At 37.1% G+C, this 17,193-nt stretch overlaps 1 protein-coding gene across 1 annotated transcript in view; it reads right to left on the bottom strand.

The window, feature by feature from the left end:
* Window positions 1-17,193, bottom strand: part of NCKAP5 (NCK associated protein 5) — a 371,849-nt gene that overhangs the window by 109,792 nt on the left and 244,864 nt on the right. The window contains exon 6 of the mRNA XM_074145259.1: window positions 14,459-14,608. Within this exon, the coding sequence (XP_074001360.1) occupies window positions 14,459-14,608 (150 nt within the window). The remainder of the gene's footprint in view (window positions 1-14,458; window positions 14,609-17,193) is intronic.

Raw genomic sequence — 17,193 nt, 5'->3', positions numbered from 1 at the left:
AATTCTGAGAAAAAGAATGACTTTTCTTTGCTATAATATGCAATAGATTCAAAGTATTACACCATATTATAATTGATATTGTCACAAAACATTTTTAAACATAGTAAAATATAAACCACATTATTTTTCTTTTCTTGTGATGAATCATTTTACTCTATTCCTTTCAAGAGTTGGAGTTAAAAGGTTTCCACTGCAATAAGCTATTAATGTCAACTATTTCACAATTCATAACATAAATTTATAACAAGTTTCTCTGTTTTTAACTACATGGGAGCATTGAGTTATTTCTGAAGGCAATGTTTCCTGCAATTTCACTTTCTTCATCAGAAGTCACCTGTAAGTCAACTGCCCCAGGTATTTCAAAATGAACTTCTTTTGATGGTCTCAGTTATTTCTCTCCCTTCCAGCTAAGGAGTTGCGAGGCAAAGCGAAGCAGAACAGGTATTGGTGCACTGTATTACGAACGGGATCAAATGCCATGTAACATGCAGCAATTGTTTTGTAGCCAATAGCTAACTTCTAATAACTGAAACACAAAATTACTGTTCATTTCTTGCTAACTGAAACAAAACTCTATTTGCAAACATCATCTTGCTTCTCTGGAAAGCTTTGAACATTTTTCTTTTTTGTTTTTATAGGCACAGTAAGTAGCAAGCAATGCCCCTCACTGCACACAGCAATATGCAGTAGGTTGATTTCTGCACTGACATTTGCTAAATTAAAAGTTCTGATTCATTTCATTTTTAATCTTTTAGAGTGGAATAGTGAAGTTGCAGAGTAATTGTATTTTGTTCAAAAGAACAACAACGCAGACCCCAAATTCTGTCTCTTTTAAAAGCTTCAACAGTTTGGAGTTGTGTCTGCTTTTTCTGCCCTTGCAGACTGTGCTCACTTCAGAGAAGATGGATGGAGAGGGACGAGGATCCCTTAGAAACTGTCTGATGTGGCATTTGTGCTGGCTGACATCAGGTGCATCTACATTAGCTTTTTGGCTTGGAAGCGCAGTGAGTGTCCTTCTCAAATGATTTTGCTGCTCATGGCACTGACCAGGCTACAGTTCCCACTGTGGTGTGGCCTCAGAAACAAAGGAATGGGTTTCTTTCACATGACATTGGAAAAGGAACTCCAACTGCTGCTGGGCTTAAGCAGAGCTCAGCCAAAGTAAACGTCAGGTCCTTAGCACAAACAGCTTGGCTCCGAGGATCTGCTCCTATTATATGGCACTGCTTCCTAAGATAGACATATAATTATAGCAGGCTATCTTCAGAACCTACGTTAACAGTGACAGACCTAAGGAAGCCAACTGCCAGGACAAGAATGTATCCCATAACCCCAAAGGAAAAGACAAGCCTGTTGGTAAGGCTTTTTCCTACACACAACAGAGATGTGCAGAGGCATTTTTTTACTTGGATAATTTTACAGCTTTGTGCTTTATGAAAATAGAAAATACGGAACTGTATAAAAAAATATACACTAAAGCCAGCTACATGGAAAATAAACTCTATTTTTATTACATATTGCTGTTACTGTGCAATACTAAATACTTTCCAATTCCTTACTTAACCTTGCTCTTCAGCACATAAAATTTATCTCAGATTTTTTTCCTCGTAAACTACATCCCTAGGAGGTCCAAGAAAAGCCTTAGACTACACACTTTGGGAGAATGTAGCCAACTGTAGAAGTTCTTAAAAGAACAGGCTTGGATGACAATAAGTGCATCATATGGAGCATACAGTAAGTCAAGATAGATGGGATTCAGTGGTGCTCCAGTAAGAAGCTCAGGCATGAAAAGCGCTGCAGCAGCAGCCCAACAGCCCAGCTCTGATCTCCATAATGAGCCAAAATCGCATCACACGTAAGTAAGCACAACTCAAGTGCAGCCACCGGAACTGCACCCACCTTCACATCTCCAAATTTGATAGCCAAATACATCAACATTAGTATCAAACGTGAGGAGATGTTGCTGTTATCTTATTCCAAGCTGCTGTTCAAGAGCAGTATCAGTGATTAGTCGATTGGCCTAAAGGGAAAATGCGGAGAATAGAGCAAAAATAAATCAATGTATGAAATACTATGCAATGTAATATATACCTAGGATCGATCACAATACTGCTCTGTCAGATTGACCTGCAATTGGGAAATATTCCCGCCTGTCAGAGGTCACCAGCAGGGCAAATCAGTTGCTTAAAAACATGAGAACTTCTCACCTCTTATTTCTACTCAATCTCTGTGTGAAATATACAGTTTTTGCCTAATACTAGCAAGTTCTTTTTTACAATGAACTAAGAGTACCTGTTTTAACTCATCTAATTGGGAAAAATTTTGAATAGTTTCCCTGGGGTCACTGTCAAGGATTTTTATCAATATTTGATAAAAAAGAGTCCAAAGAAGACCACCACTGCAATGGGAAAAAAATACATTCTGCCACACCAAGAGGAGCCAAGAGGAAGACACAAGCTGTTTCCTTAGCAGTGAAGTGATGTCAACACTACACCAAGAAGCTCTGTGGAGATCCACTAAAGCTGGCTCAGGTTGCTAATGCTTTCCCCTACTGGGGCTAATACCCTGGTTTTCAAGAAGAGTCAATTAGTTCAAATGAATGCTACGCCGTGCAGCCACAGTGCTTCTTTACCTGAAGTACCTTGCATGGCAGGTCACTATATAAAAAGACTATATCATTTATAAAGTTTGTAACACGGCCCCTTTCTCTGTTTCACTTCTCCTATCTTAATTTAATCAAATTAATATATGAATGTACAGAACAGCTATCTCTGCATGGCACTGGGGAGACACTACAATGTCTAACTAAATTGTTTTTGTGATGATACAGAACAGATTTAAGGTTACAGAAAGAACATTTATTGTTATTTAAGAAAAAGAATATTACAACCATCATTACTGGTAATAGCAGTTAAAGTATAATGTTATGAAATGCAATATAGGACTGAAGGAAATTATCAAGGAGGAGGCAACAGGCTTTTCTCTGGCACATGTCTAAGGTCTAAAGAAGCAAACTCCATAAGGTTTAAAAGAAGAAAAAAAGGAGCTATTAGGAGACAAGTATGGAGAAACTTTAGCCGTTTCAGCCATGTGACCGCTTCACTGAAAAGCCTGTCTCTGCTCATTTCCAGCTTACCTTAAACTACCAAGAGAAATGCTAAACAAGTATTTCAGCGGAAGAGATGCAATAGAAGAAAAGATTGTAGCTTCTTCCATCTAAACGCACAACAATATCACATAATGGGCAACCTTCAGTCCCAGAAACTGTTGCTGCAATAACTTTACAGAGGACTTCGTCTAGCAGAGTAGACAATTTTTAAGTACTCTTTTTCTCACAGTTTACCAAAAAGCTGAATGACAAACCTAGGTCTTACTTGCTTCCTCTTTTTAAAAGAACTTTTTCCTAAAGAACTTAAAACATTAAGACCCAGAGAATTTAAAATCAGAAGGATTATTCTGGAAGAATGGACCATTTGACTGATTGAACACGACAAAGCGACCTGCATGCTTATTAAAGGGAAACAGTTGTAGTTACTAATTGAGCATTTCTCTTCTCCTAAATAATGCTGTAAGTCTTGGCCCTGTATGATTACATGCTAACCAGAAGAGGAATAGGAATGCCTGAATTGCAAAGCTGAATGAGCGCTGTCACCACATGTGATGGAAGGCTATCAGATACCACAGGTATTCCTGTGGGGAGGGAAGAAACTCAGCCCTCTAGATGGCATTATGCGCCTGTATATCCCAGATGCAACTGGAGAGCCCTGCCAGGTAATCTAATCATGTGCAGAGGAAACACGGGCACATACGTCAAAAAGATGAGATGGCAATTCTTGGTCTCAATGGGAAGGTGACAGCTGCACGCTGCTAAATGGCAGAACAGAGGCGATCCTGGGGCAGAGACCCTGTTCTAGCTGTTTGATGTGGGAAGCAGAGGGAAGGTGTTCAGTCCGAGACAAAACAGAATGGAGGATCTCCCTGACCTCATATGGGGAAAGGCAACTGTCAGGGATGGGCAGTATGTGAAAACTTTTAATTATAAGTCTTTATGAATAAACAAACCCCTCCTTCTACTTGGCTTTTAATATTACTGCAGATCTTAACCAGACATTGTATACATGTATACATTGTATACATACATTATATGTATACATACATTAAAACATGTATGTATACGTGTAGGTATACATGTCCACGCATATAAGGTTATATTGTACCCCTCTATAGCTGTTTTGATGATACACTGAAATTAAATAATTAGTTAGGCAGTAATCAGGTGTCTAAGGAACCATCAGCAAAAATCAGTCACGTGTAATGGACCAAAGTCAGACTATTCCGCATTTGATTTATCTATTCTCTTTATATATTTATAACTAATCTTAAAATCTGTGCTTGTCACCATGACAGATTAAGCAGACTTAATCGTTTGAGTATTTTCTGCTGTGGACTAATAAAGCGGCTGCATAATAAGGCCATTGAATATTGAATTTCATAGTATGTTAATCATACAGATTTCACATGTGTAGTGAAACATATGGCCAACACAGAAGCCAAGACCCTTATATGCCAGAAGTCAGCACAGCTCCAGTAATTCTAGTAGTATGAGTGTAACTATACCTGCCCAGACTCCCAGCTACAATCTCCAATTCTGTATTTCTACAAGATGAACGAAAAGGAAATCACTATCGAATTAAGAAAAAGTGCATCGCCATGCAGACTTCATTACTGTTTCATCATTTTCCAAGGCCACTAAAGAGAAATGAAAAAAGGTAAGTTATTTCGCTATGTAAGAGTTGTAAGGGATTCAGCTCTAACAGCTCAGGTAAATTAATTGGGATTTCCTACGCAGCCAGTGGAGAATGTCCACAGAATACCAGGATTTTCTTAATAATGTTAGTTGGACATGAACTGCAGCTCTTTATTTAGTTTATGAAATATACAACTGTCATTACCGTCAGCGAAATTGCATGCATTAGTATGTAAATTAAAAATATAAGGCGTGATTCTAAAATCTCTGTCACAGAATCTTTCCTCTGAAAGAAGTGCCACAGTGAGCAATGAGAAGGCTCGCAGAAAGTGCTTGTGTAGAACTGGGCCCGGAGTGAATACATGATAGAAACTATTTTAAAAACATACCCAGTCTCACCCTCTGAAATGATAGATGTGTTGGGATAAACACAGTCACCTAGATCTATAAAACAGTGTTGGAAAATCTCATTTCATTCAGCGGGGAGAGTGAATTTTCAATTGTACCACATGCCTGATTGCTAAAAAAGGTAAGTTACATTATCTACTGATTACGTGCAAGAAGGCACTATACACGGAGAGAAGGGCACTGAAAAACTATCATTATTTAAATTATAAAAGTCACACTGAAATATCAGATTCCGCCACTGCAACCTGGCAAGAACTTTTTGCAGAACATGGTTAACATTTATTTCAATAGAGAAAATTTGACAGGTTTAATAAAACCAAGATGATTTTCCTTGACTTCCATGACTTACCTTTTCTTCACTGACTACACCTACTTCTCAGACCTTCTGGCACCAAATCATTATTCTTGTAGCCATATTCAATACTTTGAACTATCTAAAGAGTGTTTGTTATGTCAGCCAAGTAAGTACCACGGAGCTTTCTCTGTGGTACATAACTGTAAGAAAAGAGCCATTGTATTGGAATTTGGAATATCATAGAGAAAAACGAATTTATAATCTGCTTTTACAATAAATATATGAAATGACATTTGATTGTGCAAAATGAACATTAAATGTTTATCTATGTTCTCCTTATTTTTTTTTGGTAAAAATTCCAGAGCTCACTTTACTATCTTGAGGATCCTATAGTTTACCTATACTTTTCACAACTGCATCCACTATAATCAACACTATAGGTAAGCTAAAGGATGTTTTAAATAGTATCCTGGCTAAAATATTAATGTGAATTAAAAATTGCATATAAGAAATGTTTCCTCCACCTAGAAGATGTTGGATTGAGTGCCCTGGAAAAGGATATTTTACACCATTCTACTTTGAGAAGGTGCAATTGAGGAATAGCATAAGTTACTCAGCCTTTCCAACGTGCCTTGTATCTCACTTGGACAGACTGATGTGCGTGATACGAGCACTGAAATAACTGATGCCAGGAAGCTAGTAACTCTTATTAAAATCTAAAGTGACTGCATGAGCAGGCTAAAGGAGAAAAATTCTGATATGCAGCAAAATTCCCTTTATACAAGTAGTTGATGGGATATGACATCATGTCACTCTTAAAATAATTAAACACAGTTTTAAAAGTTAACAGAATAGGAACACTAATCGGAGCATGTTCTGTTGAGCACTTCACTGAATTAGCAAATTTTGACACATTACTGCTTTGTGGGCATCTCATAGTAGAGAGCAGAGAGTCGATCTGAAAGTTTTTACCTTTTCAACACGTGCCAAAAACTCAGAAGCTCTGCATGTTGTGACCCAAAACATTTAACTTCTGAACCACTGCTGTGGTGCTTCATAGGAGATGCAATTCAATATTCTTTTTTTTCCCCTAGACTTAGTTAGAAAAGAAAACAATATCATCTGTTACTTAGACTAGAATTCCCAGGAGACACCATGGCTGATTTTAGAAACCAAGTATTTTAAGCTTTCATTGAACAGAATAGCCAGGAAAATGCAGATATGCATGGTGTCCTCCATGCCTCTTCCACCAGTCATGAAGGCAATGACTTAATGTACAGATTTATTTTTATTAAGGCATTCCCCCATTTCAGGAGATGGGACTGTTTGATGGAACAGTGGATCAGCAGTCTCTCTCTAATGACAGCAGCAAACAGTTACAGCAATGAAAAAGAGAGCAAATCTGAACAGCTCTTCCTACATCTAGTGGGCAGAGCTATTTTCAACATCCCTGGGTAAATTCATATTCCTACTAAATCATCTTGATTTTTGCATGCCAAAAAAGAATTTGACATGAGTTTTGACTGGCTTAGAAAAAAAATGTGTAAAAGGATAGAGAAAATGAGAAAGTCCTTTAAGATCCTCAATGTTCTACAGTCTGCAAGAAGTACATTCTCTTCTCTTAAATACTCATCACATACTAACTGAGTTTATTTCTCTGTCCAGAATAGGTTTCTATTAGCTTTCATCTTCTATATGAACATATTATTTCTATTAACATCCCAACTGATAAGGTGTATCGACCACCGAAAGCTATTCAGTGTCTGTGCCAGCTACAGAGAATGCTGCTTCATGCACTGTGGGCAGCACGTAGGATGGATGGAAAAGCCACAGTGGAAGATCTGAAGGGCATGAGCTTGCAGGAGGGAGGGCACAAACATCAGAGAAGGAGGTGCATTTAAAGACTGAAGCAGGCGTGGGTGAAGACAGATGGCGAAGAGGAAAGCACCCAGAGTACAAGGGGAAACAGGTAGCAGCCATGAGATTTGCTTTTCAAAGACAAAGAACAACTGAGCCACTGAAAACCTACAGCAGAAGAGTTCAAGCATCAACAGATTATAGAATAGATTCAGCTTGATAGTACTTGTTTGGTTTTAATTTAAAATTTACTCATTTATTGGGAAGCTAAAACAGTTTGCCAGTACTATTACCAGCAAAGCTGGAATAAACTGGACTGGTTTTGAAACCAGTGATGCAAGTCAATGCTGATTCATTATTAGCCACTGGATAAGTTTGGAAATAAGACTTTCCCTGCCTCATCATCTGATCCCTGGCTATAAGAAAGAAGAGGTCTTAGGCATACTTCAGAAAACTAATTATGAAAGTCTCCTACTGAAAAGATTTAAAAGTAAAATAATCCAGTAATTAGGATTAAGTAGGTTGGCCTTTGGCGACTGATCAGCATAATGAATCTAGTTACGTGGATGGCCAAGGCACTGAGCTAAGAAGAGGCTTTTGGCTGGATCAGATTAAATGCATTGGCTGGAACAAGACTGGTTGCTACAAAATATTCAGAATATTGCTACAAAATATTTAAAAGTTTCATGATTTTTCTATGCATCTCAGGAAAGTGATTCAAATTTCCTAGAAACTGAAGTGAAGCAGCTGACTTCCTCTACAACTACCTGAAAGGAAACTGTAGAGAGGTGGGTGTTGGCCTCTTCTCCCAAGGGAATAATGACAGGACCAGAGGAAATGGTATGAAGCTGCGGCAAGGGAGGTTTAGATTGGATATCAGGAAGAATTACTTTACTGAAAGAGTGGTCAAGCACTGGAACGGCCTGCCCAGGGAGGTGGTGGAGTCACCATCCCTGGAGGTATTTAAGAAACGTGTAGACGTGGCACTTCAGGGCATGCTCTAGTGCCCGGGATTGTTGGTTTGTGGTGGGGTGTTGTGTGTGAGATTATGGGTGTGGGGTTTAGTTGGTGGGTGCTTTTTTTTTTTTTTTTTTTTTTTTCTGGTGTGGGGTGGTTTTTTTTTTGTTGTTGTTGTTGTGGTTTTTTTTGTTTTGTTTTTGTGTGGGTTTGTGTGTGTGTGTTTTTGTTTTTTTTTTTTTTTTTAATGTGGTTGGACTCGATGATCTCAAAGGTCCCTTCCAAACACTAAGATTCTGTGATTCTGTGATTCTGTGTGACTTTCAATAAACAAAGTTTTTCCTCACAGTTATTTTCAGAAACTCAGGCTCTTTGCCTCTGCACACATGCCTGATGCATGTTTCTTTCCGTAGAAAATAATATAATTATTCATTTTCTTACCATTTTACATTGTAGTACAGGGGGAAAAAAAAATAAAAAGGGAAAACAGGAAAACAATGCAAAAGCAAAACAAAACCCACCAGCACCCCATTCAAAGTAAAGTTATCTTCTCAATCCACTCAAAGGAAGTATGTACCCTTCTCATATTTCTTTTTTATAGTTCATTGATATCATGCCTTTCTTCCTCTGCAGGTTACTAAAAACATAATACAGGAAATACTTGACATATTTCCTCATTTGTTTAATGGTGATGATACAAGGGAAATTACCCCTCTAATATATTTCAACATTTAGCTTATTATCCTGAGTGAGTTTTCTCCCAAAGCTCAATTTATTAAAACAAAACACATCTTTCTGTGATGAACTGCAAAGGGCAAGAGGGCAAAATTCTATAATTAAAATTAGAGTGGTTTCGTGGCTCTTCCCTAGCAGATACTGCTTCTACTGCAGCTTAGTTTACTGAAACTTTCATTGAGTCTCACTCACCCGCAAGCAATGAGATTTTCACACATGAATTAGGCTTTTCACTTGATAACTTCAAGGTTACAATTTAATGCTACCCCAAATGCTTGCTATTTGGTGAAAAATGCAAGGTTGTGAGCAGCCTTCAATCATTGTTTTTTGAGGCCACTGGAACCCGTGCCCATTGCAGTACTTCTGGGAGGGAAGGAGGACACTCAGCAAACCAGGGGAACCACTTCCTTGTTAACAATGTCTATTGTAATTTGACTGTGTTTTTAGCAAGGTGTTAGTTGTGCACCATCATAGGCTAAGGTGGGCAAAACATCTCTTCTGAAGAATGGAAATGGCCCCCACATAACCAGAACTCGTGATTTCTCCATAACAAGGTGGTGGTGCACTGCCCATCTAACAGAGGGGAGCAGAATGGGACCATGTATGGTCAAATGAGGCGTGTACATACAGCCATGGAACAGAATAGGCGCCAGCAAAAATATGATGTCCTATCCTAAATGCAGGCACTATTCATCCCATAACAGTTGGACATCTTGCCATAGGACAGCATGGTACCCCATACGATGCAGCGTACGTGCCAACTCCTGCCATACAGATCAACTGACAAGGCTCAGAGGAGGGACCACAGAGAAGCAAAGAAGAAGAAATGCAGCAAAGAAGCCAATCCTGTGCATACCTCATAGGGGAGCCAGCACAGAGAGAGGGTTGGAGCGAGTAGAGGCAATTCATACTGTTTTTTCTTGCAGTGTGGATCAAGGTTCTATAATTAAGATGTTCCTTATATGTGGTAATTCAGCATCTAAGAGCTTGATAGACACATCTAGACTCAAAACCTTAATTTGACCTTCTCTGTAATGTGTTTTCTTCTTTGTTTCCTGTGTAAACCGTTATCCTACCAGACTACACGAGAACATTTATGGCCATCTCCTCTGAGTTGTTTCCAGTTCCATGTCTTTGAGTCAAAGAATACATTCAAATGGAAGAAGCCAGAGGAAACCAGCCAGCTTCCCAAGGTATTTGACCACATGCCACACTCTAGCTCTTTACCTGCCTACAGATGTGGTACCAAGGCACAAATGAATGAAATAGACTGTACAGGATGCAGGAAATCTGCAGCTGAGATGGGAACTGAATCCAGTCGTCTTGAGTCTTCATCCAGTATCTGCTCACACCCCCCCTTCTTTTTGAGGAATCGAGAGGACATGCAGTGTGTGAAAGGACATAACACCACCAAAAAAAAGACTTGTGTATCCTACAGAATCCCTTTTTTTTTATTAGCAAAGCAGAGCATTGTCCAAAACAACGTTCATTAAGTACTCTTTGGTCATTTAGTTTGACCAGTTTGACCAGCTTACATTCTTCATAATCAACCAAAAGCAAATACTTTCTAAGAAAGTTGCACTACTGCAGTTGCCAAGAAGGAAGTCCAGAAGAGCTGGAACATTTCATAGAGTTAGACATAGTTAATTCATACTGAATTACCCTCATCGCATAAATGTCTGTGCAAATGACAGACTTTAATAAGCCTTCAAAGCTGACACAGTATTTACCACTGATTAAATTTTTAAAATCAAAGTAACTATGGCTTTTACAGACATGTTTAGATTAAGACTGACACTAACTTGGTATATCAGTTTAATTCACTTGCAATTATGCAGGTGCTCGGGCAGCCTCTATTTCAGTCATTTAAGGCTAAATTGGGGCAGAGAGCCCATAGCTCCATATTGGATAACAAAGTCCTGGGACAGTCTTAAGACTTTTACAGACACTGGTTTTCAAACACAGAATACTCTCAAGGCTTTCCTCTGGGCACTGTGACTTTATAAACTGTTCTTGCTGGAAACAAGAAGTATGTATACAATCTCAAAAAGAGAGTCCATATAATACCTAACATACCCAGGAGGGCAAATTAAGGTTTTGAGAAAAATTTCCAACTAAATGCATATGCCTTTGGAGATATAACATTATTGTTTTACTGTAATTGTGTATATACCTACATATACCTGAAATTTCTGTGTGGATGTTGATAGGCATCCAGAATAAATTATATTTTTTCTATATTTCTGGCTACCATTTAAAAAAAAAATAATTGCAATTCTTCTGGTGATGAAAACGGATTAAAAAAAAATGAAATTCCACCAAAGAATTGATATGTTATTCACCATACTTCATTAATATTTCATTTTTGCAGCACTCCAAATGCACAGAGGAGTTATCAGAGATTTTTTTTTTTTTTTTGTAAGAGTTAGAAGGCATTTGATCATAACTGCTGAAGTAAATTAAGTGGCATTTCAAGAGCAGCCAACTAAAAATGCTGAAGGCACAAAGGAGTTTTGATATCCAGGAAATCACAATTAATTTCAACTACATAAAATGGGATACAAGATGGTATGAACCATTTGTTATTTGTCATCTGTTTCTTTTGATTAGAAATGTATGGTATTTATCAGTCAGTAAAGTGGAAATAGAATTTGCTGTAAATGATAAAGGATGTAAAAAGATTATAGGTAAAAGGAGCAATGGGAGAATATTTACATATATTTCTTATCAAAGTATATGATAGCTTTCACTTGGGCTGACTACAAAGAAACTTTATTACACTGATTTCTATTGTTCAGTGAGAAAATGTCTAGGTTAAACAAAAGTTAATAAAATCTAAAAAGTATTACAGAAATTTATTTGGCAATACATTTGACAGTATCCAAGTATAAGAAAAAAAAAAAGAAATGTTTTTCCCATATAGATATTCAAAAGAAAAGAAACTAAATAATCTATTATATTGTATATATACTGGCTACTACCATTTATCCCTGTGCTGATGGACAGCATTTCTCTTTTGGTACTTTATTCACTTGAAACTTAGGTCGGATTTATCCAACTCTTTGTTTTAATGCGACCAGTCAAGAGAAGCTATTAAGCAGAAAAAAAATTACTTGCTGAATCTAAACTTTTATATAATAAAATCATTACACCACTTGCTCAAACTTTTCCCTAGATGTACACTGTAATATACATTTATATACATGTATATACATATAGTCCCTCATTTGAAGAGAAGATCTCTCTAGGTCCAGGACAATCAATACAGGCAGGAAGGAAGGATGGAATATTTTTACAATGCTCTTACAGACTAGGTTACATCTTGTCATGAGCTACACTTGAGTAACAAACAAACTAATATGAAGAGATATAAAAAGATGTCTTAAAAGTGCTGATACTCGTGAAATAAACTACTACGGCTTTAGTGGATTGGGTCCCTCATTTTGACTATTACTTCTACTAGGTTTATAGGCAGTCTTTAGATTCTACAGTGCATGGATGGGGGACCAACTCTAGAAAGTACATTATTAGCCTTGCTTGTTTTATTAATTGTGTATGATACAGTAACATCTAATCATGTAAAGTAAGATTAAACATTCTGCACCCACAGCACAGAAACTAATAAATAGCTATTTTTTGTTTCTTTCTATATAGACTAATAAAATATTTAGAATAATTGCTCTGCAAATAGTAAAGGACTGAACTGCTAATTGCATATAACTTAAAAAAAGTATGTCTCTTTATTAATAAAACATAGTCTTTGACATTACAACTTATATTCTTCAAGAGGAAAATCAAGGGCAAGAATATATAACATTAAACATCACACAATTAACAATACTTCGCTTTAATTATCTTGGGCCACAATTAATGGTGGCCCTGCAGTTCATCTCTCTACTATGATAGCTCCTTAGACTATTTATGTAGATTAATTCTTGAAATATTGGCATTCTCTATTACGTGTTTCTGGACAAGTCACTGCACAACACTGGCATCAGTAAGAAGACCTATTCACTGACCTTCCAGAGCTAGATTCTGTCTGTCCATAACACTACATTAAGTATCTGGGCAATATGCCTCAACTGATAAAGGTTGTGACATTATTGACCAACTTCCTATCAACTGAGGATATAAAGAACTGCAACTGTCATTCAGGCTGATTACAAACAAGGCGATGCAAACACGAGTCATGCATATTTAGAAACAAAAGAATACAAGGAACATACAGTCATTCTCCACAGACGGAGAAAGCAAGACTATAGTAAACTGTACATTTATCATTTTTATAGGCCTTAAAAATTTAGTATCATGTGTTTTTTTCCCAGGGAAAAATTAGAGTTAATGAATACTGAATGTCTTTATTTTACCCTAAGAAGAGGCATAAGACTTTAAAGGAAAGAAAAATCAGAGAGACTGCCTACACCTTTCAGATTTCAGATTCTGTATTTAGATCCAAACGTGATTATAACTGTTCATGTTTTACTTTTAACAAAATCCTCAAGAACAAAAATCCAGAGTTTTCATTTGATCAGAGTACAACTCAAAATACAAATTATGATGCAAAAGACCCTTCACACTTAACCAAAAATGCATAGGCCCAGTGATGAAGTCATTGTTTACCAAGACCCTACATACGCAAAATGCCACTAAGATCAAAGGCATTCATTTATCCATACATATAACACTACATAGGTACTTGAACAAAATAGAGAATGAAGGAAACACTTGATAAGTTAAAAATACGCCTTTGTACTAGTTCAAAATTATATTAAAATATGCACAATCTTATTTTTTGATACACACTGAAACCCATGTTTTTATCAAGGAGCACAAATGAGTTCATATATATAGCGGTTACAGTCTTAACTGCACCTTGACTACAGTTGCCTAAAAAAACTTTAAAATTTTTCCTCTAGTTAGGATGTACCACAAGGTGCACTATTTTGCACATCCTAATTTTCCAGAAATGTAGAGTGTGTAGTTCTCCATGTGGTCTACAAGGAAATAGATTTTCCACTATCTAACAGTAAAAAAACCTGAGCTGAGTCTTCAAGCAAGCATTCCAGCAATTAAAAGCTGAGCAATAAACTACAATGAAGCAACACTGCGTTTATGACTGTTATTAAACCACCTATAGGAGTCTTACAATATTAGCAATTGAAACAAAACCAGTAAAACCAATTTTTGTTATTAAATGGTTTCAACTGAATTAAAGTAATGTATGAAGTTCTTTTTAAATGTATCTGACGCTCAGCATTAGAGAGGGATCCTTTCAGTGGTTCTAAAACTAAGCTGCTTCTTCCTCCTTGGTAAATGAATCGTTAAAAAAATACCCCATAACATGAGCACAGGTGAACTGTGAAAGATTAGATTTATACTACAGGGTGATTCAGTGCCAATAAATGAATGAGGCAGGGGGCAGAGTGGTCTTTTATGTGTGAAACCGTTGTACTTCTTACCTCTAGAGCTTTCAAACGCTCCAATAGCAATTTTGTCTTTTCTTTTTCCTCTTCAGTGTTGCTGCTTTCACTTCTTGAATCTTCATCTACCGGTGTGTGAATTTTTTCCATGCCTTCTTTACATTTCCTACTGTCTTCTGACAGCTTTTCCTGAAATGATTTTTTAAAATGTCATTACTCAAGGGTGGAAATGAAGTTAACTATGTAAATATCTTTAAACCTCCCTTGTATATGAATGAAAAAAAGACTGAGCAAGTTGCTACTTACATGATTACAGTACTAAAGAAGTGGAGTCTATGAAACTTGCTGCTATGCCAATTCTGCAAAAGTGCATGCACAACTTAACTGCTACATCTACTTAAAATTTTTTAAAAGTGGAACTCATCATCTTTTTAATAAAATAATTTGTGTATTCTTCTTGCATAGAAGTTGCAATGAAAATTGAGCATACCAGATTTCAATGGAAGCATTTTGCCACCAAGATATAAAGCAATTTATTGAGAAAAAGCTAACATATGTTCATGCCTAATGTATTTCACCTTTCTTCATCTAGAGCTAATATTTGAATTACTAAATAATGGACTGAGAACCAAGCTACCAACTGAATACTGATTTAAGACCCACACTAATATATAACTGGAGAGAATCAAACTGACAGCAAAATTTCCAGAAGTGCCCCAGTCTATTACAAGTCAGTCAGATTGGGTTATTATTAGCTGCTGCTGCTGAGTGGACTATGGCTGCTGAGTTTTAAAAGAGGTCTATAAAAATCATGAGATTGAACAGTGAATCCTACTAACTCCATTAATTATGTGCCCAAGTTCTCTGTTGAGAGAGAGAATGAGACAGAGCAAGCAAAACATCGAGACTACAAGCAGGCAATGTAAAATACTGCCCAAAATGACACTGCAGGAATAAGGGGAAAAAAGAAAACCACACAGATGTACGGACTGAATTATCATCTGAGCACAACACGAAGTGGACAGTCTCTACCTTGTATATCACATACTCTAACTATATAAGCAGATGCAGTGTGGCAACTAGTAAGAAGATTAAAAATAGAAAATGTGATGTAAATCATCATTAAATAATGGGTGTCAACTCAAATCTAGAGAAATCCTTTAATGAGCATTTAGTTTTCTTTGTGTGCCTTTTTGATAATTCTTATATACAAAGGCACATACTTTCATGACCTTTGAGTTAGTCTTCAAGTGAGATGTATTTCCTGTAACTACTACAGAACACAAACTCTGTCTAAGCATAAAAATATGTATTTTCATAAAGAACCGATCCAGCTTGAGTAACTGCGCAAATATAACTCTTTGAGGGTTAACAGCAAGACATTATCTTAATTAAAACCCATAAACACAACTGAATTAAAAATCAGCACTGTGAATCACATTTCTAACAATGTCTTTTTAAAATATTAACTAGCCTAGAAATTGACTATAACTATGTTAAAACTTTAATCAAGAAACAATTTTATAAGCCATGGGCTTAATCACTGAATACTCTTACACAAACCATGAGGCCCAGATCTTTCTGAACCTCAAAACATAGACATGAAAGTGCCAGTCCATCAGATTTCCAGCATTAGTGCTATCCTGATCACAAAGGAATCATAAATGTAGTAGGTTTTTTGTTTGATTCTTTTTTTCTTGCTTGCTACTCAGTGGTGCAACGGTTAAGCATCTGTAAAACAGTCATTAGACCATTTTCCCTTCAAGCTGCCCTGATGAGTGCATTGACATAAAATACTTTGATGAACTTGGAAAAAAAAATATTTGACAAAGGTATCTCTTTGATGTAATTCAAACACACTCACTCACTTTTAGGAGAAAATGTGACATCAAATAGATGCGGCCAACAATGGAAGAAAACAAACATCTGCACAGGGACAACTTCACTGCTCAAACTAGAGAGCAGCAATTCAATGGACAGGTAGAAGAAAGCATAGGCTATGACATTTCATCACAGAAAGGGGACTAATACAGCTTCTCCCAGAGTCTAAAGAAGTAACCCATTCATCTTCTAAATACAAAATTTGATGAATTTGACACACTAGTGGCATAATCAAGAATACACACCCTGTTTTACTTACTACTGTTACCCGTGCTTGAGTATTTAAGTACAGCTCACATATTTTCAAAACTAGTCTATTACTGAGTTTCAGTGTTTCAGGAATGGGCTAAAAAGGCCCTTGATATGTCACCTATCCGGAAAAGCTGCAGAACAGAGAAAAACATGACTAACCTTAGGAATTGTCCTCAGGCTTGCAATTTGCTGAGGCCGCTGTCCCATCACTTTACCCAGTTCTACCTCGGTGACACACAGAAAGGATAGAGTGGAAGGAAAATCCACACTCAAGAAAGCAAAGAAAACAGGTGCTTCATAAACACCCTTTGTGTTTAAAGTCAAGTCAAGTAAAAGGGAGGATGACAAAGGCTTTTGGAATACCAGAATCCTCTTAAGAGTGAAAAATCTGCTAATATCAAAGGCAGCTGCCTGCCAGGAGAAGGCAGGAGGGGGCAGAGAGAGGGAGTTGCAAGAGGAAATCTGTATCTCCTGCATGATGTTGATCAAATCCTACAGAAAGCTCTGCAGTGAGCGTGCTGAAAGTAGCAAGCAATGGCATAGAGCAGTTTATTCCTTTTTTCCCCTAGATTCCTATATTTCTTGTGTTATCTCGACTAAAGGCCATATTTTGAATCTTCTAAGCAGTCTCTGTTTTATGC

Source organism: Numenius arquata, chromosome 3 (genome assembly GCF_964106895.1).
Source record: "Numenius arquata chromosome 3, bNumArq3.hap1.1, whole genome shotgun sequence".
NCBI classification, from domain to species: Eukaryota; Metazoa; Chordata; class Aves; order Charadriiformes; family Scolopacidae; genus Numenius; species Numenius arquata.
This window is presented reverse-complemented; position numbering and strand designations above follow the sequence as displayed.